The sequence below is a fragment of the Callorhinus ursinus genome, unplaced genomic scaffold, assembly GCF_003265705.2.
Source record: "Callorhinus ursinus isolate GAN/ISIS: 27379988/994484 unplaced genomic scaffold, GSC_fseal_2.0 scaffold134, whole genome shotgun sequence".
NCBI lineage: Eukaryota > Metazoa > Chordata > Mammalia > Carnivora > Otariidae > Callorhinus > Callorhinus ursinus.
The window spans coordinates 383,995-405,176 of record NW_027397196.1 but is presented as its reverse complement, the minus strand read 5'-3'; the positions used below and the strand labels follow the sequence as shown (position 1 = coordinate 405,176).

Sequence of the window (21,182 nt, the reverse complement as noted above, 5' to 3'; positions counted from 1 at the left end):
GAGAGAGAGAGAGCGTACAGATCCAACATTCAAAGTGACAGACACGCTACATGATTTATTAGCGCGCGTTCTGTAATTACAAAAGAATGGAATAACCCAAGTATTCATCAGCGGGAGATTACCTAAATAAACTATAGCACCACAGCCCTAGAATCTAAATGGAATATTACAAAACTGTAAAAAAAAGAAAAAGAGAGGGTATTTCCTAAGTTCTAAGAAGCTTGCTAGGATATGTTCTAAGAAATAAAAGTGGCAGTGTAGTGTGACTAGAATATTACTTTTTGTGCAAGAAAGAAAAATAATTAAATGTCACATTTAAGGTGTACGTGAATGGGTAGCCCTGCAAGGATACATAAGAAATCCCAATTGAGGGGTGCCTGGGTGGCTCAGTCATTAAGCGTCTGCCTTCGGCTTAGGTCATGATCCCAGGGTCCTGGGATCGAGCCCCGCACTGGGCTCCCTGCTCCACAGGAAGCCTCCCCCTGCTTGTGTTCCCTCTCTCGCTGTGTCTCTCTCTGTCAAATAAATAAAATCTTAAAAAAAAAAAAAAAAAAAAAAGAAATCCCAACTGATCTTCTGGGAAGAGTCGGGGTGGCGTCGAATTGAGGGGGTGCTGGGACAGCTTCCCACACTGAGAAGGCTTCCCACACTTGCTCCCCACTGAGCAAGGAGCCTGATGCGGGACTCGACCCCTGCTTGTGTTCCCTCTCTCACTGTCTCTCTCTGTCAAATAAATAGATAAAATCTTTTTTTTTAAGATTTTATTTATTTGACAGAGAGAGATACAGGGGGAGTGAGAGAGGGAGAAGCAGGCTTCCCGTGGAGCAGGGAGCCTGATGCGGGGCTTGATCCCAGGACCCTGAGATCATGACCTGAGCCGAAGGCAGATGCTCAAACGACTGAGCCATCCAGGCACCCCAATAAATAAAATCTTTAAAAAAAAATCAAAATCAGTAAGAATCCACCGGGGAAAACAGTTTGGTGATTCTTCGATAAGCTAAATATTGAATCACAATATGACCCAGCAATTCCGCTCCTAGATATATACCCAAAGAGGGTTGAAAATAGGTGTTTGTTGCAATATATACACATTTCAAATCATTACCTTATATACTTGAAACTAACATATTGTATGTCAATTATGCCTCAATTGAAAAAAAATAAAGGAAAATAATTTTTAAAAGAAAATAGGTACTCAAACAGCGGCTTATACAGGGAATGCTCACGGCAGCACTGTTCAGGATAGCCAATAAGTATCAACACCCTGAATGTCCATCCGCTGATGAACGGATGCGGCACGGCCACACAAGAGAATATTGCTCAGCCGTAAAAAGGAATGAAGTTCTAAGACATGCTACAACATGGATGGACCTTGAAAACATTACTCTAAGTGAAAGAAGCCGCATACAAAATACAACATATAGGATTCCATTTATATGACATACCCAGAGTCGGCAAATCCATAGTTAGCAGATTGCCAACCACTAACCACTAAAAGGTTAGTGGTTGCCAGGGGCCAAAGGGAGAGGGGGAACAGAGAGGGATTACTTAATGGATCTGGAGTGTCTTTCTGGAACTAGGTGGTGATGGTTGTGCAACGTTGTGAACGTGCTTCATATCACTGATGGTAAATTTTACACGATGTGTGTTTTAGCACAATTTAAAAAAATCTTTAGAGGTTGGGCGCCTCGGTGGTTCAGCTGGTTGAGCGACTGCCTTCGGCTCAGGTCACGATCCTGGAGTCCCGCGATCGAGTCCCACATCGGGCTCCCTGCTGAGCAGGGAGTCTGCTTCTCCCTCTGACCCTCCCCCCCTCATGTGCTCTCTCTCTCTCTCATTCTTGCTCTCTCAAATAAATAAAATCTTAAAAAAAAAATCTTTAGAGGTCAATAAGTAAAATCAGACTCTTGACTGTAAAGGCTTATTAGGCAACCACAAGAGTGGTATAGAACCATTTGACAAATGAAAACCCTGGGACCACACACCAGGCCCCATCCCCTGGCTCCCCACCTTGTCGGGCTGGGAGGCATTGGGCGGCTGCTGGAAAGTGAGCAGGTGCAGGCCAGGCAGGAAGCTCTGGGTGACACAGGCCTCCAGGGATGTGACAAAGACAGGCGCAGGCCCCCACCAGCCCACGGTGCCTGAGATCTGCTCCCCTCGGCAGCGGGTCTGCTCTGTGAGGACAGGAGGGTGGGGGGAATAGAGGTCAGTGCGGGGCGCTGTGCCGCCCCCTCCCACACCGCCCCTGCACACTCACCAGGGCGGGGGAGGCAGCTCTCATTATGCACACACCAGCCCAGGGCGCCGGGCCCCCGGGGAGGAGCTGTGGGGCTGCTGAAGGCCAGGCAGGCCTGGCAGTCACCCAGAAGGCGGCCCAGTCCCAGGCAGCTGGCAGCTGGACACTGCAGGGAGGGGAGGGGACAGGGGTTACTGTCCACGGGGGCGCAACGGACCTAGGAAGTGCTGTAGATTCGGGAGTCACAGGGTGGAAAGGGTCAGGAAATCGGAGAAGGGAACTGAAGGCCAGTTGGACTGAGGAAGATCGAGAGGGCAGGAGCTAGGGGGTCTGGGGACAGGGTTGTAAGTTCAAAAGGATCGGGAGGGGCCAAGGGGTCAGCCGGCAGGAGTGCCAATCTTCGGTGTGAAAACAAGTCTCCCAAGTGGGAGGAGGTCCTTCTCTACTTAGTTTCAACAGAGGGAGACACATGCTAGGAGACAGAGCGCTAGGACAGTCACTCACGGCCCCAGGGGGAGTCCCAGGAGGTGGTGCAGCTTGGCAGGCTCCCTGACACCAACTGCATTCCGGGTCTCGCGAACAGACGCTATGGTCCGTGTACATGGAGCAATAGTCTAAGTGGTACTGCAGGGAGATGGAGGGGGGTGCTCCTCAGACCTCGAGCCTGTTCCCTCATGCCCACCACTTTGATGATCCCGGGGACCCTCAACTGCTCGACACCTTAAGGACCCCTAGCCACTCTGCCCTCAGCCCCAGGGACCTCCAGTCCTCCCCACTTGAACCTGGGGACCAACCGCCTTCCCCTCATATCCCTAGGGACCCCCAGCCCTTCTCCCAGGGACCCACCCCAACTTGCTCCCGCCTCCATGGGAACCATGCTACCTCCTCCCCAGCCACCCTCTCCCTATCACCCCAGTGCTCACGTCTGGAGCAGGCGCCTGGAACACAAAGGGAGGCACCTTGTAGGCCATCAAGTCCCCACGGGGCCGGCCACTGTACCCCCCAGCCACCAACAGGACACTGCCGCCAAGCACAGCCGCCACATGTGAGTATCGGCCACTGGGAGGCGCTGCTCGGCCTAGGAGAATACAGACACCCCCCAACCCAAGGACATGAGACTCCAACCAGTCTCCCCTCCCATGCTCACGGCTCCCTTGCCCAAAGGACTATCCCGACTCACCTATGCCTCAGTCCAGCCTCCTACTTCCTGCTTCAACTGAACGCACCCAAGGAAACCCTCCTAGGCTGCCCGGCCCTGCACCTGCCAGAGCTCCCACACCACTGACCAAACCATCTTTAAAAGACAGAGCATGATGGAGCGCCTGGGTGGCTCAGTTGGTTAAGCGTCTGCCTTCGGCTCGGGTCATGATCCCAGAGTCCTGGGATTGAGCCCCACATCGGGCTCTCTGCTCAGCAGGAAGCCTGCTTCTCCTTCTGCCCCCCCCCACCCTGCTCGTGCTCTCTCTCTCTCTCTCTCTCTCAAACAAATAAAATCTTAAAAAAAAAAAAAAAAGAGCATGATCTTCGGGGTCAGAACAACCTGGCTTTGATTCCTAGGTCTACCACTTACTTGGGTTCTGAGTAGCTGTGTGGCCTTGGGAAAGAGACTCAACTTCTCTGAATCTTGGTTTCATCCTCAATAAATGGACCATCTTCCTGCCCTCGGGGAGCCATGAGGCAGGCCGCCTGGCTCTCACCTGGTTTTGTCTGTACACCAGCCTCCCTTCTGGGGATAGCCTCTGATCTTCCTCTGGAACACCACCGTCTCCCACTACGAGTCCACAGGCTCAAGCTAAGCTGAGCCCAGACCCATCAGGTCAGTGACTTGTTTAGGAACAGGACCCAATTCCTATGATTTTTGGGGAAAAGGCACGTGCTTCCTCCCTCTGGGCATTTTAAAGGGGTAGGATATAGGCCCAGGGCTGCTGGTGACCATTTGCAAAAGACAAATCTGCCACAGACTGAAGTGAACTTGAGTGAGAACTAGCTGATGCCATCATGTGAGCGCCCAGACCCGGGGCCGGCCTGAAGCCAGTTGTCACTCAAGTGAGCCAAGAACTCGGTTTTGCAGGGCACCTGGGTGGCTCAGTCGTTAAGCATCTGCCTTCAGCTCAGGTCATGGTCCTAGGGTCCTGGGACCAAGCCCCACATCAGGTTCCCTGCTCGGCAGGAAGCCTGTTTCTCCCTCTCCCACTTCCCCTGTTTGTGTTCCCTCTCTCACTGTGTCTCTCTCTGTCAAATAAATAAATAAAATCTTGAAAAAAAAAGAACTCGGTTTCGCTCAAGCTGGTTGGGTTGGATCCTGTCACTCAGAACCAAGAGTACTGACTGATGGGTAAGTGGTCAGTGACTGGTGACCCCGCACCCTCTTACCGACCCATATGCTCTGTAAGTACACGGGACTTGGCCTGGGGTCTCACAAACTACAGACGAAGAGACCTCCAGAAACCTCACACTCTGGCCTAAAGGAGAGATAGGGACAGGCAGAAGAGCCTCAAATGCCAGGCCAAGGCTTTATGCCTAACGGTCAAACAGGGTTCCATGGGGAACCCTTAGCCCAGCCTACCCCTTAAATGTCAATGTCCCTTCCTTATGCCTGTTCTCTGTCCTCGCTCTCCTGTCCGGTGGGGCGGGGAGAAGAGATGGGCCTCCTGGAAGTCCACAGCCCCCTGAAATGATAGGCCCAATTTGCGTGTACAAGTGTCTTTTCAAGCAGAGGGCCTATGGCTTCCTTCCGATTCTCTAAGCGGTCTGACTGAATGAGTGTGAAAGGTTTCTCCGCACTCCTATCCAGGCAAGCCCTCGGGCCCTCGGGCCCTTGCGGGCAGGATACTGACACTACCAGAAAGCCAACACACTGAGCCCTTGGCTAGGTGGTCTTCTTTCTTTGCACCATCTCAGTCGACTCTCACAAACAGGCCAGTGGTTTAAGTATTACTGTCATCCCCGTTTTACAGACGGGCAAGTTGAGGCACAGAGAGATTAAATGATATTTTTGTACAGATGGCTGGTTGGGTCCTGGCCATCCTGGTTCTGCCACTTGCGCACTCTATGACCCTGGAAAAGTCACGTGTAGGTCATTCCCCGGGACATCTGGAAACTGGCAAAATCTGGACTAGAGCCTAGACCAGAGCTGCTGGACCTGCCTCCCGTCTCCATGGCAATAGCGGCCCCGTCCTGCCTCCGCCCGCACAGGTTCGCCTCCGGAGGCCAGCTCTAACAGGACATCTGGCTCACCCTAGGAGGACCAACGGGGCTCCCGCCTAAAGCCCATATTCACTGTCAGGTAAGTGTGACTCTCAGGAGCCCCTCAGGAAAACAGAGGGGCCACTCACCCTCAGGGGTTCCTGGGGGGGCAAGCTCAGCCCCCGACACCCACTGATGGCAGCCGAGGTGGTAGAAGAAGAGACCATCTTCATAGCACTTTTCCTCCTGGTAATGGGTGTGCACGTTGCCCCCTGGAAAGGAGGAAAGGGGCACAGCTGGCAAGCCTGGCAGAGGTGGGGACACCCAGGCAGGGAGCCTCAGCTCAGTGTGGGCCTGGGGCCCTAGAAGGCAGGCAGGCGGGATCAGGGAGCCTCCTCACCATAGACCACCATGTAGTTGCCCAGGACACTGGCTGTGTGGAAGGCTCTCTCCCGTGGGCCCTGAAGCCCATCCCGGCCCTTTAGGGTGGTCCACACGCGCCGATCCACGTGGAAGAGCTCGGTGGAGTTCACCCGCACAGAGAACCTATCAGGAGGGGCAGAGGAGGGGCTCAGGGCAGGAAAGGCTTCTCTCCCTCCTCTGGGCTCTCAAGAGTCATGTGATCAGTCAGGGTGAGACCGGCATGATGGGGTTTATGTCCCCACTTGTCTCCCAGTGGCTCATCCCCGGATTCCGTGCCTCATCTAGCCAGGGCTGGCCACCAAGCAGGGCGTGGCTGAGTGGACAGAGAGGCGAGAGCGCATGGGAAGTAAGTGGCCAAGAGAGTGAAGGAAAGGTTAGAGAGTCAGTGAGTGGATGAGCAAGTAAGAGAATGAATGAACTAGTGAATGACCTAAGGAAGGAGGGCCTGGATGACTGGAGAAGTCTATCAGTGGGCGAAGACCACTAAAAACTGAAGACCCAGGGGCCTGGGCCAGGCTTGGCCCTGCAGGGCAGGTCACTCACCGGGCAGTGGAGGGCCGGTGTCCACCGTGAACCAGTAGGGTGCGCGAGGGTGCGTGGAACACCATGGAGTGGCCAGTGGCGGCAGGGGGTCGCCCACCTGCTGGAATCACCTGCTCCCAGTAGCCTCTGCTGGAGCCGTCGAGGCGGAAACGGAAGAGGCCGGAGGAGAAGAGGTCGTGCTGAGTGCGGCCGCCAGACACATAGAGCCAGACGTCGTCCACCAGGGCGGCCGCGTGACCTGCCAGGCCTGGTGGCCCCGAGGAACCCGAGGCAGGTGGCGCAAGGAGCTCCCAGTGGCCCCCGCCCAGCGGGCTGAAGGCCCACACATCGCTGGTGAGGGAGCCATTGGCCAGCTCGCCACCCATGAGCACCAGGGAGCCGGCCCAGGCCACAGCCACGTGGGAGTGCCGGGCAGCCTGTGGGTAAGAGACCGGGAGACAGGATGGTGACACAGAGTGACACGAAAGCCAGCCAGAGAGAGACACGGAGAAAGACAGACAGAGATACACAAAGAGAAAAAGGAAGACAGACCCAGCAAGACAGACACAGGCGAACAAAAACAAATTAAAAAAAAAAAAAGGAGGCGGAGGAGGCAGGGGGGCAGGGATAGGGGAGGTGGCAGAGAAAAGCAGAGGGAGAGACGGACAGACAGCCAGCCCAGAGGGGAGACACAGAGATCAAGAGAGAGCAGAAGACCAACAGGCAGACACAAATGGAGAGAGAAACCAAGAGAAAGAGACAGGAGATCCACAGAAGGATAAGATGCAAAAACGGAGATAGAGGAAGCAAAAAGAAAATCAGAGGTAGAAAAGTAGCATCAGTAGGAGGAGGTGGGCCCATATCAAGCGGCAGGGCTGGGGGCGTACGGGCTGGTAGGGTCGCTCCGGGGGGCCCTGGCTGGGTCTGCCGGAGTGCACAGGCGCCCCCGAGCAGGGCGGGGGGTTGGGGAGGATTCGTACCGGGGTAGGACTCAGGTCCCAGCGCTCCCAGGTGTTGGCAGAGAAGTTGTAGAGGACCAGGTCCCCCAGGGCGCTGTTGAGGTCCTGGCCTGTGGAGGGGCAGACAGCTCAAGTCCTGGCCACAGGCTGCCAAGCCTCCGGACCCCAGACGCACACCCCGTCAGCTCACCTCCAAAAACGGCCAGTAGCCCCGGCGGGGACAGGAAGGCACCGGCCGCCCCGATCCGGGCCGAGAAGGCAGGGTCCCCGGCACTCACGTTGTGCCACCAGCCAGCCCCCTGGTTCTCCCACAGGTGCAGGTCACAGGCGTGTCCCAGGAAGCCAGGCTCACAGCGGCACGGTCCCAGGGGCTGGAGGGGGACGGGCACACAAAGGCAGGGATGGAGAGAGGAAAAAAAGAGAGAAGGGGGAGGAGAGAGGAAGCCAGAGTGAGACAAGAGGACAGAAAGGGAGAAGGGAAAAGATGGATTAGAAAGGAGAGATGGAGTACAGCCAGGAAGGAGACAGGCCAACAGACGCAGGAAGAACGGGACACCGAGACACAACCAGGGAGACGCAGAGGTAGAAAAAAGCAGACGGCCCAACAAAAAAAGGGAACGGGAAAGACAGAAGGCCCCGGAGAGGAAAATGAAGACAGACAGCATGAGAGGTTGGAGAAGGGCAGCGGCGAGGGCAAGGACAGCCCGCGCCGGGCGACCTCAGCCTGGGGAGGTGAAGGCAGGAGGGCTCAAGACGTGACCCAGTCCTGCAGCCGGATGTGCGAGGCGGAGGCCCAAGGTCAGTGGTCAGCGGTCCGAAGTCAGGGCCAGACAAAGCGGCTGGGTGGGAGGATGGAGTCGGGCCGGCAAGCGGAAGGCAGGTGGGTTTGCAGGCGGGAGGCAGGTTACAGGCAGGAGGGGAGTGGGCTCAGGCAGAGGAGGGGCCGCAGATGAAGGTGGGGTGGGGCTGGAGGGCAGGCGGGGTCAGGGTCTGGGAGGAGAGGGGAGTGTCACTGTAGGCGACAGGGTGACAGCAGGGTCCCGGGCGGGAGTGGGGCAGGGGCAGATGGAGCGGAAGCTGTGGTCACAGACCTGGGGGGGGGGGGGGGGGGGGCACACGACACAGCTGGGGACAGGCTCACCGAGGCGCAGGTGCCATGGCTGCCGCAGTAGGCGGGACACTCCTGCAGGCTGCAGTCCGGGCCCCCCCAGCCGCGCTCGCAGGCGCACTCCCCGGGGGCCCGGCACTGCCCGTGGCTGCCGCAGCCCCCGGGGCACAGGGAGAAGCGGAAGGACGCATTGAAGCCCAGCAGGTTGTAGTTGGCATCGCTGAAGAGGTGCAGCAGCATCTGCAGGCACGAGACGGGCACGCCTCCGGGCGCCGGAGGACTGGACTGGACTGGGACGCCGGGCTGCCGCTCTCCCCACCCCACCCTGGGCGTCCCCACCTCCTTTCTTGGTCTCTCTCCACCCTTCTTTGTCCTTGTGTCCTTCCGTCTGACTGACGCCAAGTCTCTCCTGCAGTCTCTCTGCCCCTCCCCCTCTTTTGTTTCCTTCTGGGCATCGACCCCCCCCTCCCCGCTCCTCAAACTCCACCTGGACCTCCAGCCAGAGCCCCACAGTCTACCCCCGCACAGCCTGGCCCCCCAACAGCCCAGCTCCCCCCACAGTCCGGCCCCACCGACCTTGCCTGAGGAGGCCTCGATGGGTGGAGGCCGGGTGCTCCCACTCAGACTGGCAAGCAGGGGCCCTCGGGGAGAGTCCCCGTCATACACGAACAGGTAGTCGTAAGTGCACTCCGTGTCCAGGAAAAGGAAGTCCAGCAGGATCCGGTGCTGGGGGCTTGGGGCTGGGCAGCGAGAGCAGGGGGGCTGGGCTCAGATGTGGACCCTCTCCCCGTGCCTCCACGTACCTCACCCCAAAATACCAAGGCCTGCCTGGTGATGTGGGAGGCCCGAAGATGAGTCAGACCCAAGCCCTGCCTTCAACAGCCCAGGGAGGTCAGAGCTGTGACAGCCAGAGGGACAGGGGCCAGAGAAGGAATTACAGTGTCAGCCCCGGAAAGGACTCCTGAGACCAGGCTGAATATCTCCCACCATTCAGATGGGAAAGCTGAAGTGCCCCAGAAAGGACCCCACCCCGGGGGTCACACAGAGCTGTTCTCCTTTTTTCCTGAGCCTCAGACACTAAGCCTGAGGGGCAGGGTCCAGACCTGAGCAGAGAAGCATACTCCCAGATGGAAAAGGGCTTCTGGGTGGGTCGCCTGTTCCAGGCTGATCAGAGCTCCAAGGAAAGAGGCCAGTTTCTTCCCCCGGGACGGGCCAAACCCTGGAGAACCACAGCTCCTCTCGCACCCCCACCCCACCCGAAGGCTCAGTTTATTGTAGTAGCTAAAGGCACAGACTTGAGCCAGACTGCCTGGGCTCACATCTTGGCTCTGCCACTTACTAGCTACTAGCCGTGTGGCCTTGGGCAAGTCCCCTAACCTCTCTGGATCTGCTTCTTCATCTGGAAAGTGGAGTTATAACGGTACTGAGGTGGATTCAAACTTCTTGGCCACTCCTCCCATCGAGAGGTGAGGGCTGGTTCCTTGCCCCTTGTATCTGGGAAGACCCTCAGAAAGACTAGCGTGACCCATACAAACCAGCAGAGCAGACATTCTGGCCCCTGCACAGCTAGATCAGAGAAGCCTCACAGCTTCTACCTGGACATCATAGAATGCTCCTTCTCAGAACACAGCTGTCAAGCTATGAAAAGCCAAAGCCACATGGCAGGGGCCACGTGTCGGCGTCCCAGCTGACAGCCCCAGCTGAGCTTCCAGCCCGCGGCCAGCAGCAACCGCCAGCCCCGTGAGGGAGCTTTCGCGGACGTCTGGCTCAGGTGAGTGAGTGTTTGGATGACTTGTAGTCCCAGCTGACATCCAGCTACAACCATGGGAGAGGCCCAGCCCTCCTCCGTAACCCTCAGCCCACATCTCACACTAGGGGCTCAGGAAACTAGACCTGGGTTCCAGCTCTGCTCCTGACCTGCTGGGGGACCCTGGGCCGGCCCCTTCCCCCATGCCCCTCAGCATGCTCCCCTGCATACCGGGAATGGCAGGGAGCCATGGAGGGCTTTTTTTTTTTTTTTAGGTTTTATAACCTTCATTCTTCTGTGCCAGGACCATCTGTGTCTGGGTTTGTCTCCTCTGCAGCCAAGGAGGCCCACAGGGCAGGGCCTAGGCCTAACTCATCTTGGGGTCCCTCCCTGACATTAACCAGCACAGGGCCTGGCACTGAGCAAGGAATGAAGAAATGCACAAAAGAAAGAATACTGAAGTTGGCAGCCCTCCCTCAGGCTCTGGCCAGAGCCCCTGAGAATATCACACAGACCCCAAACCATGGTCTGGGGAAGGAAGAAGAACCATTTCGCCAGACCAGGCAACCAGACCTCCCAGAATCTTGCCAGCCTCAACCAAAATATAAAGCTCAGTTCCCAGAATCACAACAAGTACATCTTTGTCAAGGGCATGCTGGAAGCCAGCTCACCATCTGCTTTCCCCAAGTTCCTCCCTAAGTTCAAGGTCTCCTGCTTCCACCCAACACAGGCTCAACGCCCATGCCCTCCTGGACAGGGATCCAACCCCAAAACTCCCTGCTTTTCATTTTCTTTTTAAATATTTATTTATTTTTTTGAGAGAGAGAGAGAGAGAAAGAGAGAGCGCATGGGGGTGGGGAGAGTGTGGGGGGAGGGGCAGAGGGAGAGAGAAACCCAAGTGGATGCCATGCTGAGCTGAGCAAGGAGCCTGACTCAGGGCTCGATCTCACAACTCTGAGATCACAACCTGAGCCGAAACCAAGAGTCGGACGCTTAACCGGCTGCGCCACCCAGGCACCCCAACCCCCTGGTTTTCAAAAGCAGACTGCCTTTTTATTCATGAGGATGTTATGAGGATTGGCTACAATAAAGTGTGGATGTGGTACAAAAGGAAGTGGGTCAGCTGCTTATTTTTTAAAGGATGGGGGAACATGTTTGTTCTCAAAGGTAACAGGCATTGGGAAGCATGAGAGATCAAGGAGGATCTGGAAGTCACCTAGACTCCTCCCTTTGCCAACGCCCCACCGGGTGGTCCCCAGATCTCACTGGTGAAACTTCCCCAGCACCTCTCAGCGCTCTCAGCCCCTCTCCACCTCCTCCTCTCCAGCAAGACTAGCACACCAAGTCTCCAGGCCACCACCCACAATCCTTCTTTGGCTCCCCGTCAATGCCAAGAGAAGAAGACAAGTTGCTCAGCATGACATTCAAGGCCTTTCTTCCCCTGCTTGTGGCGCCCTCCGCACCTCTCAGCCAGCAGTCCGATCAGACCAGAAAAACCTAGATATGGCTCCTGAGACACACCAGCCTCTCTTTTGTCTTCACAGAAGCTGTTCCTTTTTCTCACCCAGCAAACTCCTATGCATGCTTCAGAACCCTATTCCAATGGCCCCTCCTCTGTGACCCCCAGTATTCTCTCATCCCCCTCCGCCCATCTACCCAACCCCTCTACCTCCTTCTAGACATAGCCTGAGCATGCTGTAGAATGAACGTCTGCATCCAGCCTTACCATCCCCAACAAGGCTGGGCTCTTTAAGGCCAGATAATGATGTATACATCAAACACATACCCATACTTCCCATTCTGTGCTTACCCACACCCCGAGACAGGCATGGCCCCCAAGCTGGGGACACACACACTCATCCCCAAGAAACATGCTTCATCCATATCCCATACAAGAGCCACAGAGACCTAAAACTTAAGTCAGATCATGTCCTTCCCTGTTCAAAACCCTCCCACACTCCCCAGTGTCCTTGGATAAAGACCAAGGTCTGCAGCCTATAAAGGGAGACCGTGCCTGATCTGGGACATCAAGCCTCTGGCCTTTGCCCAGAACCTCCTCTGGGGGACTCCTACCACTCCTTGGACACCAGCTCCTACATCCGCTACAGAGAAGCCTTCCTGGACTTCTCCAGCCACGGCCTTGGGACTTCTCTTCCACCTCCCTGGTGTCCTCAGGACACAGGTCAAAATCAGTCCTCCACCCTCTGGTTCACTGTTTGTCTTCTTGTATTCTGTGTCCTCAAAAGCATCATCCCTCCTGCTGCCAGGCCTTTGCATGGGCTATTCTCCTGGCCTGGGGGGGGCCCTCCTGTTCCCTCTTTCACATGCCTTTGGTCTTAGCTCCAGGCCAGGCTAAATCAGACGTCTTCTGGGCTTCCCACTCCTTGGGGGTGGGTTTGCTTCCCCCACTAGACTAGGAGCCCACAAGGGTAGGAATGTGGCCTTTGCATAGGCTGTTCCCTCTGGAATGCTCTTACTCTTCCTCCCGGTTAATTGCTATTGGTCCTTTGGGTCTCAGCTCAGACATCTCCTCCCCCAGGAAGCCCTCTCTCTTCCCCCAACCCTCAGGTCAGGTACTTCCTCTGGCTCCCACAGGCCCCTAGGGTTCCTCCATCACAGTCCCACCCACTCTAGGTTGTCACTCTCTATTCATGTGTTTGTCTTCCCCACTGGATTCTAAGCCCCAAGTCATCACGGATTGCTAGGGTTGCCTTGGTCTCTGTTATGTCTCAATAGCAAATATAATGTCTGGCACATGAATGACTGAAAAAAATGCCTTTATTGAATTACTTTAAAAATAACCACAGGGGCACCTGTTGGTGGCTCAGTCGTTAAGTGTCTGCCTTCGGCTCGGGTCATGATCCCAGGCTCCTGGGATCGAGCCCCGCATCGGACTCTCTGTTCCGCGGGAAGCCTGTTTCTCCCTCTCCCACTCCCCCTGCTTGTGTTCCTGCTCTCGCTCTCTGTCAAATAAATAAATAAAATCTTTAAAAATAAATAAGTAAATAATAAAAATAACAACAGTATAATCCTAATACCATTTACTGTGTACATACTATGTGCCAGGCATGTTAAATGGTGTTCTCATTGAATTCCAACGACCCTATGAGGTCAATACTAGTATGAACCCTACTTGGGAGGGGAGGGAGCTGGACCTCAGAGAAAGGAAGCTGACTGCTCAAATTCACAAAGCTAGTGAGAAGTGGAACCCAAATTTGAAGCAAGTGGTTGGGCTCAGAGCCTGAGTTGCTAACAATCATTCAGAGTATCTCTCATTGATGCTCTTGGCTTGTAATTGTCCATCTGGGCCTGGGTGCAACTCCCCCACCAGACTTCAAGGACTTCCAGGACAGGGCCCAGGTTGGCTGCATTTCAGATCAAAGGGCCTGGACCAGAACTGGGGTGTGGGAATGCGGTGAGTGGGATTAATGAGTGCACAAATGAATGAATTAGCGAATGGGTGGGTGTGTGACCCACGCGGCCCCACTCACCCTCGATGAGCCACTCGCAATTGCCATTGACGCTGTAGTTGCCCGCACCATCCGTCACGAAGCCTGGCGCCTCCCGCAGCACTTGCCGCTGCCCCTTGCAGTCCCCTGCCTGGGCCCCAGGTATCAGAGGCCCCAGCAGGGCCAAAGATAGAGCCAGCGCCACGGCCAGAGCCAGGCCCAGGGCCATCGCCGCCTCCCGCACTCTTACAGACGGGACAAGCCTTAAAGACCGGGAGAGGACACTCCACGCGGCGTGAGGCCCTGCAAATGTGACCTCTATAGACGGGACATGGCCTTGTAGACCAGGGAGGTCCAGGAGTTGCAGACCCCACGAAGGGAACCGCCGCTGTAGACCGGCCCTGGAAGCCGCGGAGTAGGTCCTATAGACCCATGGAAGAACCCGTAAATGGGGTCGTTATGGACGAGGCCGACCCCTAGGGACCGTGGGAGTCCCTTACAGTTACGGGCCCCCATAGGCTAGCTGACCCCATAGACGATGTCCAGCAGTTACAAAGGCGGGCCGCTGCAGGCCAAAACGGACCTTATATACGGGTGGGTCCCCAGGGGGCGAAGGGCTCTACAGCCCGGCGGGGGCCTCCATAGAGGGTGCGGGTCGTGCCGGGCCAGGCCCGGAAGATCCGAGAGAGACCCCTCCAGCCGGGGGCGGGGCGCGAGCGGGTGTCGGGGGCGGAGCCCGTCTTCAGGGGCTCGGGCCTGGACCCCATAGACGCACTCCCTTGCTCACCCACCCGCGCCTCCCTCCGGAGCCGGATGGGCCAGATCAGTGAGACGAGGGGACGCTCGGGCCAGAGCGGCCTGGGAAGACCCGCCGGGAGGACGAGGGGGCGGGGGCCGAGCGGCCGCTGTGGGAGGAAAGATGGAGAGGAGGCGAGAAGTCGCAGAGCCGCTGGTCAGAGCGGCCCTGGGAGGACTGCGGAGCATCCAACCCCACCCCTGCACGGAGGGAGACTTCCGGAAACTTCCCCGCCCATTTGTTCCCAGACGCGTGCGCAGCAGTGACCTTCTTGACTTGCGAAGAGAGAACTACACATGCGCAGTGCTAAAATCGTAACGCAGCCTCGGGGTACAGGTGGTTGAGCAAAGTTTGTGCCACTGGAGGGCGCCTCTAGCCCTGACTGGAGAAGAGACGGTAAAAAATAAAGGAGCGGTGCAGTAAGAGGGTTCTGGTGGATGATTTAGATGTTCGGTGCCCCCAGATTCCGGGCCAGTATGAAGGCCAGGTTATGCGGGCCCCTCCCAAAATGCCATTTCACAGATGGACACACTGAGGTCCAGAGCCTGGAATGGTTCATGCTCCGCCCCGCCTCTGAGCACCATCAAGATGTAAAGAGGCCATTTTCTAGATAAAAACTCAACGAATCCGCTTTATTTTGGCAAGAAGGGAAAAAAGTCTTTCCGCCGGGGACCTGAGGGAGGGCCCCCGGATGGAGATGGGGTGGGCAGAGCTCGGGTCCGAGGTCACAGAGATCCAAGGGAAGGTTTCAGAGTCGAGACCAGATTCACAATATCCGTCCCAGGAGCAATGGCTCGGGGTCGCGGAGTCCTGGAGAGTCACGGGCAGGGTCCCGGCGATCGTCACTGGTGTTCCGGGGTCCGGCAGGATCAGAGGTCTCGGAGGGGACCAGGGGGCCGTAGGTCTCGGAACAGCGGGAGCCCAGAATCCGGCGCCGCTCGGGGCAGGGGCTGAGGGAGGGGACGGGGAGAGCGGCTCCCGCGGGACCGTTTGGCACAAAAGTCGGGGGAAGGGGGCGGAGCGGGACTGTACGCACCCCTACCTGGGCGCGCGGGGTGGGGAGGGTCGGGAAGGCCTGGAATGGCAGAGCCCTGGGGCCGGGATAGAGCGGGGATCCGGAGCCCGGCCGGGGCCCGGCGCGCGGCCCATGGGGCGGGGTGGGCAAGGGTGCTCAGACCGGGGGTGCTGTGCCCCCGGCCGTGTGCATGCTGAAGTATTCGGTGAAGCCGGTGTGCGGCGCCGCCGTCTGGGGCACGAGCGGCTGATAGGGCGGCGTCGGGCCATCCCAGCTCGGGTCGGCCGCCTTGGGGAACCGAGCGGGAAGGGGCGGGGAGGCCGCGCCCGGCTCGGCCATGGTCACCACGCGGCCCCTCGGGGCCACCGCCGCCGCCACCGCCGTCTCCTCCACCTGCTTCCCGGCCTGGGAGGGGGGTCAGGGTCAGAGGCCATCCGGGACCCACGGGGGGCAGATGCGGCCCCGAAGGCCCGTCCCCCTCCCCGCAAAGGAACCCCCCTCCCGAGGTGCGGGCGCAGGTGTCAATCAGGGAAGGACCGGGTGGCCGGGCGCCTGGGCAGCGGGGCCAGGTACTCAAGGGGCGGCGTCGGAGCGCGCGGGGCGAACTCCGGCGGCGGCCGGGGAGTGGGTGGAGAGCCGCGGAAGGCTGGTGGCGGGGGCACGGCGCGTGGCGTCTGCGGGGGCGTGCGCAACAGCGCCAGGACCCAATCGGGCAGGGTGGGCGCGGGCGCCGGGGGTAGGTCGCGGCGCGGTGTTGGGGCTCGGGGCGTGCGAAAGGCGGGGGGTGGGCTCAGGTGCCTGGGAGAGGGGGGCGGCGGCGGGGCCGGGAGCGGGGTCAAGTACTCCAGGGGCGGCGCCAGCAGCTCCTCGTGCGCCGGGGGCGCGGGGCTTACGGAGGAGGCGGGCGGGGGGATGGAGAAGAGCTCCGTGAAGTTGGGCACCGAGTCGCTGATGAACGTCACGTTCCCATAGACGTGCTGCGGGAAGGCCTTGTCCGTGGATTGGCTCCCTCCGGGGCCTGGGGCCCCGGCCGAGGCGATCTGCGACGTGCGCACGTGGTACGGGAAGTTCTTGTTGGCCGCCGAAGGGCGTGTCATGATCTGGGGCGAGAGGCCAGGTGCTGGTTGGAGAAGCGCTTTCCAGGCCTCAGGCCGTCTCCATAAACATGGGGTCCTAAGGATCCCCCTTCACTTGACATCCCCCACGATTCCCTGCGGCCCTCCAGCCTGGATTAGGCACCTACTCTGGGCTCTCACTGTGCCCTGAGCTCCCACCTTTTTTGTCCGTTGACCGCTCTGCGATCCTTCCTCCATCAGAGCCCTGATCACTGACTTATCGCAGATTGGTTAAGTGTCAGCATCCTTCCCTGTCCAGTATGACAGCCACTAACCATATGGAGCTATTTACATTTAATTAAAGGTAAATGAAAATTTTTGTCTTCAGTCACACTAGCCACATTGAAGTGCTCAGTAACCACATGTGGATAGTAGCTATTGTATTGGACAGCACAGAGTATAGAATATTTTCATAAACATAGAAAGGTCAATTGGACAACACCAGATAGACTCTAGAATGTTAGCACCATGAAGGTAGGAATTTGTTCAGTTCCCTGCTGAATCCCCAATACCGGCTAGAACAACAATACCTGCCTCATAAGCACTCAATAAATATTGGTCGAATGTAGAGATGTGTCCCCAGTTAGTCTAGTAGGTCATGAGGGCAGGGACTATGTGTGACTCTAGCACTGCACATGGGAGCCCAGCATGACCCCCCCACTAATGTTGTGCTCAACAGGGGACAAGGAGCTGTGGAATGCCAGAGGTGGAACTGTGCTCACCTAACAGCATTTTTAGGAAAGAAACTGGCTGAAGGTGAAATATAGCTAAAAGGGCACTGCATTTCCATGTTCGGGCCCGCACCCCACCTCTCGCCCCACAGCTCATTGAGTATGGGATCTGGGTCACGTTGATAAAACTCCCTGAGCCTCACTGGGGAAAAGGGATTGCAGTGCCGACTTGGAAAGATGAGGAGAGGGTAGAAATGCAAACCCCTGGTGCAGAGCTTGGCACATGATGGTTCCCAGCAGTTCTCCTCTTTCTGTCCCTTTCTGACTTCCTGCAGAGTTTCAAGGAGGGCTGTGCTGGGAAGGTGAGTCTGGAACTAAGTCAGGCTCTGGGGTGGAAGATGGGGGACCTGGCCACCTGTGACTGAGTACATTCCCCACCCAGAGCACATTGTGGTCCCCTGGGGTCAGGCAAGACCTGGGACCCTCATCAATGCCTATATCCAGGTCTGGCGCTCTCTGATGGTCTGCTGAAGGACTGGGCTCAAAGTCGTCTGCCCTAATACCAAAGGCCATGGAGGCCCTAGCAGGTCACCTCCCCCATCTGGGCCTTAGCCTCTTCCCCTTTCTGTGGAGTGGGTTCAACCACCATTATCCATCCTGTCCTGGGGCTGCTCTGACAATTAAACGAGATATATGAACATATATGTACATGAACTGTCACCCAGAAGGCCAGATAGGATATAAACCAGGGCAAAGAAGAGGTTGGTGCTGATAGCCTCTTGATAGCATTCAGATCCAGGTCCCCCTGGGACCCCAGCCTGGCCCACCCCACCTGCTTCTTCCTGGACAATGGCCTGTGATGGCAGATGGGAGAACGTGTTGGGGAAGGGTGGAGTAGTGACCAAGGGGTTTGGGAAAGGCAGGGGGATAGAGAAGAGAAATGTGAGAGTCTGGGGACACAGGGTCCGGAATGGGAATGGAAGGGGGTGAAAGAAAGAGGGTGGGGTTATTGGGCGCCCGACTGGCTCAGATGGTACAGCATGAGGCTTCTTGATCACAGGGTCATGAGTTCGAGCCTCACATTGAGCATAGAGTTTATTTAAGGGGAAGGGGGGGGTTGGGTTGGGGAAGAGGCCAGGACAAGATGGGAGCAAGGAATAAAAGAGGGTGGGCTGTGGGCGGGGGGCAGACACAGGAGAGCAGCCTGCAGGAACCCAGCAGGCTCTCAATGTCTGTTGGATGACTAAAGGGATGAAGTGAAGGAAATGGATGGAGAACTCAGAACAGAAGGTTCAGCCTCACGTATCCTCCGCCATCAGGCTCCCACCCCCACCTGGATGCCCTTCCTCACCAGGAACACGCCATGTGCATACAAATGGATCCCCAGCTGGATGCCATTGACAATCTTCTCCCGGGCCCACTTGGGGATCCCGAAGTTGGCAATCAGGGCCATCACAGGAACTGCAAAGAACCTGAAGGGGAGGTACTGGGTCAGTAGAGACACTGCCCCTGCCCTCATCCCCACCCCGTGGCCCCAGCTCCCCTGCCATGCACACACACATGGAGCCCAGGTGGGTCCCAAACTGGAGAGAAGCCAGTGTGACCTTCAGAAGCCAGAGGTTAAAAGGGGGGCAGGAATCCCACTGGCCTGGGAAATTCTGGAAGGCAAAGACTAGGTTGAATTTAACTCAGTTCCACCCCACCCCAAATCCTGGCACCTGATAGGAAATCAAAAGATGTTTGGTGAATGAATTAACATAGGACAATAACAATTAAGGACTTACTGCATCTCACGTATATAAACTCATTAACTCTCACAATGACGCTATGAGGCAAGTGCAGTTTCCATCCCCATTAAACAGGTAAGGAAACTGAGGCCGCCAGAAGTTAATTTTTGCGTGAGGTCACACAGCTTACAAGCTTTAGAACTGGGATCTGAACCCAGGCAGTCAGGCCCTACTGTACTGCTATGTTACGTTGAACGATAAAAAATTACAACTAGCTTTTATTGAACACTTACTATGTGCCTCACATATTCCCCGACGCATGCTCAAGAGAATCCTTTCTTTATGGGTAGGCAACCTGAGGCACCTTTTTTTTCTTTTCTTTTTTTAATTTGGGAAGATGACTTTTTTCCAGGTCACAAAGTGAGTAAATGGCAGACTCTGGGACAGCTGCCTGACTGAGGAGGGCCTGAGAAAGGGATAGCCGTTTCCAGGAAGCCCCAGGACCGGCAGAGAGGGACAGGCTGGGGGCCCAGCACGTCTCACCAGAGGGTGTAGGCAGCAAAGAAGGGCACATAGAAAGGCTGCTTCTCCGGGAAGTGGCGCAAGGAGATGAGCACGGCGTAGCAGAACCACACGTAAGCCGCAACCTGCAGCCCAATGAGCCCATAGCCCGCCGGCGACTCGTACGTGTACAGTACCTGGCCCGGGTCAAAGAACTGGACGCAAGGGAGAGGGTTCGTCATAGCTCTGACCCCCTGCCCTCCACACAGGGACCCCAGACCCCACCCCTGAGCACCCAGGGGGCAGAGATACTTGGTCAGAACAGAAGCAGCTGGAGAGCACAAAACAGAAACGGAAGCGCAGAGAGAAAGAGAATACATTTGCTACCAGGGGCCCAACATGGGGCGAGACACCTGCCATACGTAAGCTTTTCCATTTGCCTCAACCCGGTGAGTTAGGTCTTATTATCACCCCACTTCACAGAGGGGGAAACTGAGGCTAAGAGGGACACTTTTTGGCCAAAGTCAAAGCCAAGGTCATATAAAGCCTTAGGGGAGCCTCACTGGGATAGGTAAAACCCTCCTACTTTTCCAGAAGAGGAAACAGGCTTCGAGGGGGCGGGGATCACCCAAGGTCAGCCAGCTGGGGAGTGGGAGAGCCAGAGTGGAATCCAGGTCTGCGGGACTCCTGAACTCTCAGCCATGACATTGAGCATAAATGTGACAGACAGTGAGAGACAGAGGGAGGAGGAAGAAGGCTCCTCAGAGATGGTGAAGAAGGGAGGCATGCACTCAGAGAGACAGATGGGCAGGCAGAAATCGCAGAGTGGGAGCGAGCGAGCCAGCAAGAGTGCGATGTGAAGAAGGGCTGGCAGACAGGTGGAGGAGGTGGCCAAAAGCCTTGGGGGAGGGGTGGCGGGGAGGCAAGGCCTGGGTAGTGGCGGGTGGCACTCACCTCGGCCTCATAGATAAGCAGCACCACGTGGGTAAGGGTGTACAGGGTCATGTAGACAGACAACTTCACGGAACCCGAGTGGCTGATGCGGCCCCTGGCAGCCGGCCATGAGGGGAGACAGCAGGGGTGGGGGCTGTCAGGGAGAAGCGGGCAGCCACCCCCCAGATCCACCCGAGTGCCCTGTTCCCTAGCCCAGCCACACCTCCCCCCAGCACTCCCTCCCGCCCCAGCCTGGGCACCGTGTCACCGTGAATCCCTTCCCCAGAAGGATGAGCATCAGCAGGAAGATGAGGAAGCTGGAGGAGAAGAGCAGCTTGGCTGTGAGAAGGGAGGAGAGGGTGTCTCAGACACAGTGCTCGGAGAGAGCCCGGGCACCCTTCCCCAGCCCACTTCGTTCTCACCCAAGATCTTCAGACTCCCGTTGCCAATGCCATCAGTGGCATACTGGCCCCAGTAGATGCAGAAAAACAGGAGGCTCAGGACTGAGGGGAGAACGGGCAGAGGGAGGAAAGGACAGAAACCGGCTTTGGGGCATCACGGTTCCCTAGCACTATGATCCAGATGGCCAAAACTCCTCCTTCATCCCCATCAGGACTCTAGACCATTTCTTCCCACTGATGTCTTCGGAGACTCTGGAGTCCAGGCCCCAGTCTCTCCTCTCCAGGACCCAGATGTCCAGGCCCCCAGCCCCCTCCTCCCTCAGACCCGGGGGTCCAGGCCCCCAGCCCCCTCCTCCCTCAGACCCAGGGGTCCAGGCCCCCAGCCCCTCCTCC

The 21,182-nt window shown here is 57.1% G+C and overlaps 2 protein-coding genes across 6 annotated transcripts in view; both read right to left on the bottom strand.

Annotated features, from left to right (window-relative positions):
- Positions 1–14,622, bottom strand: part of MEGF8 (multiple EGF like domains 8) — a 37,819-nt gene extending 23,197 nt beyond the window's left edge. The window contains exons 1-12 of one of the 2 annotated variants that reach the window (XM_025849693.2): positions 13,673–14,622; positions 9,011–9,174; positions 8,468–8,674; positions 7,517–7,697; positions 7,348–7,436; positions 6,389–6,804; positions 5,823–5,968; positions 5,572–5,694; positions 3,160–3,314; positions 2,741–2,860; positions 2,258–2,402; positions 2,011–2,174 (exon numbers count right to left, since the gene is read on the bottom strand). In XM_025849693.2, the coding sequence (XP_025705478.1) occupies positions 2,011–2,174; positions 2,258–2,402; positions 2,741–2,860; positions 3,160–3,314; positions 5,572–5,694; positions 5,823–5,968; positions 6,389–6,804; positions 7,348–7,436; positions 7,517–7,697; positions 8,468–8,674; positions 9,011–9,174; positions 13,673–13,859 (2,097 nt within the window). In that variant the 5' untranslated portion in view covers positions 13,860–14,622. Of the gene's footprint in view, positions 1–2,010; positions 2,175–2,257; positions 2,403–2,740; positions 2,861–3,159; positions 3,315–5,571; positions 5,695–5,822; positions 5,969–6,388; positions 6,805–7,347; positions 7,437–7,516; positions 7,698–8,467; positions 8,675–9,010; positions 9,175–13,672 lie in introns of those variants that run through there. The other variant, XM_073890278.1, reaches the window with a different exon arrangement.
- Positions 14,623–15,041: 419 nt separating this feature from the next.
- The window catches only part of TMEM145 (transmembrane protein 145), an 8,312-nt gene continuing 2,171 nt past the window's right edge, over positions 15,042–21,182 (bottom strand). The window contains exons 9-15 of one of the 4 annotated variants that reach the window (XM_073890229.1): positions 20,811–20,891; positions 20,649–20,727; positions 20,410–20,503; positions 18,579–18,699; positions 16,335–16,541; positions 15,469–15,846; positions 15,042–15,376 (exon numbers count right to left, since the gene is read on the bottom strand). In XM_073890229.1, the coding sequence (XP_073746330.1) occupies positions 15,045–15,376; positions 15,469–15,846; positions 16,335–16,541; positions 18,579–18,699; positions 20,410–20,503; positions 20,649–20,727; positions 20,811–20,891 (1,292 nt within the window). In that variant the 3' untranslated portion in view covers positions 15,042–15,044. Of the gene's footprint in view, positions 15,377–15,459; positions 15,847–16,334; positions 16,542–18,578; positions 18,700–19,497; positions 19,671–20,409; positions 20,504–20,648; positions 20,728–20,810; positions 20,892–21,182 lie in introns of those variants that run through there. The other 3 variants (XM_073890232.1, XM_073890230.1, XM_073890231.1) reach the window with 3 other exon arrangements.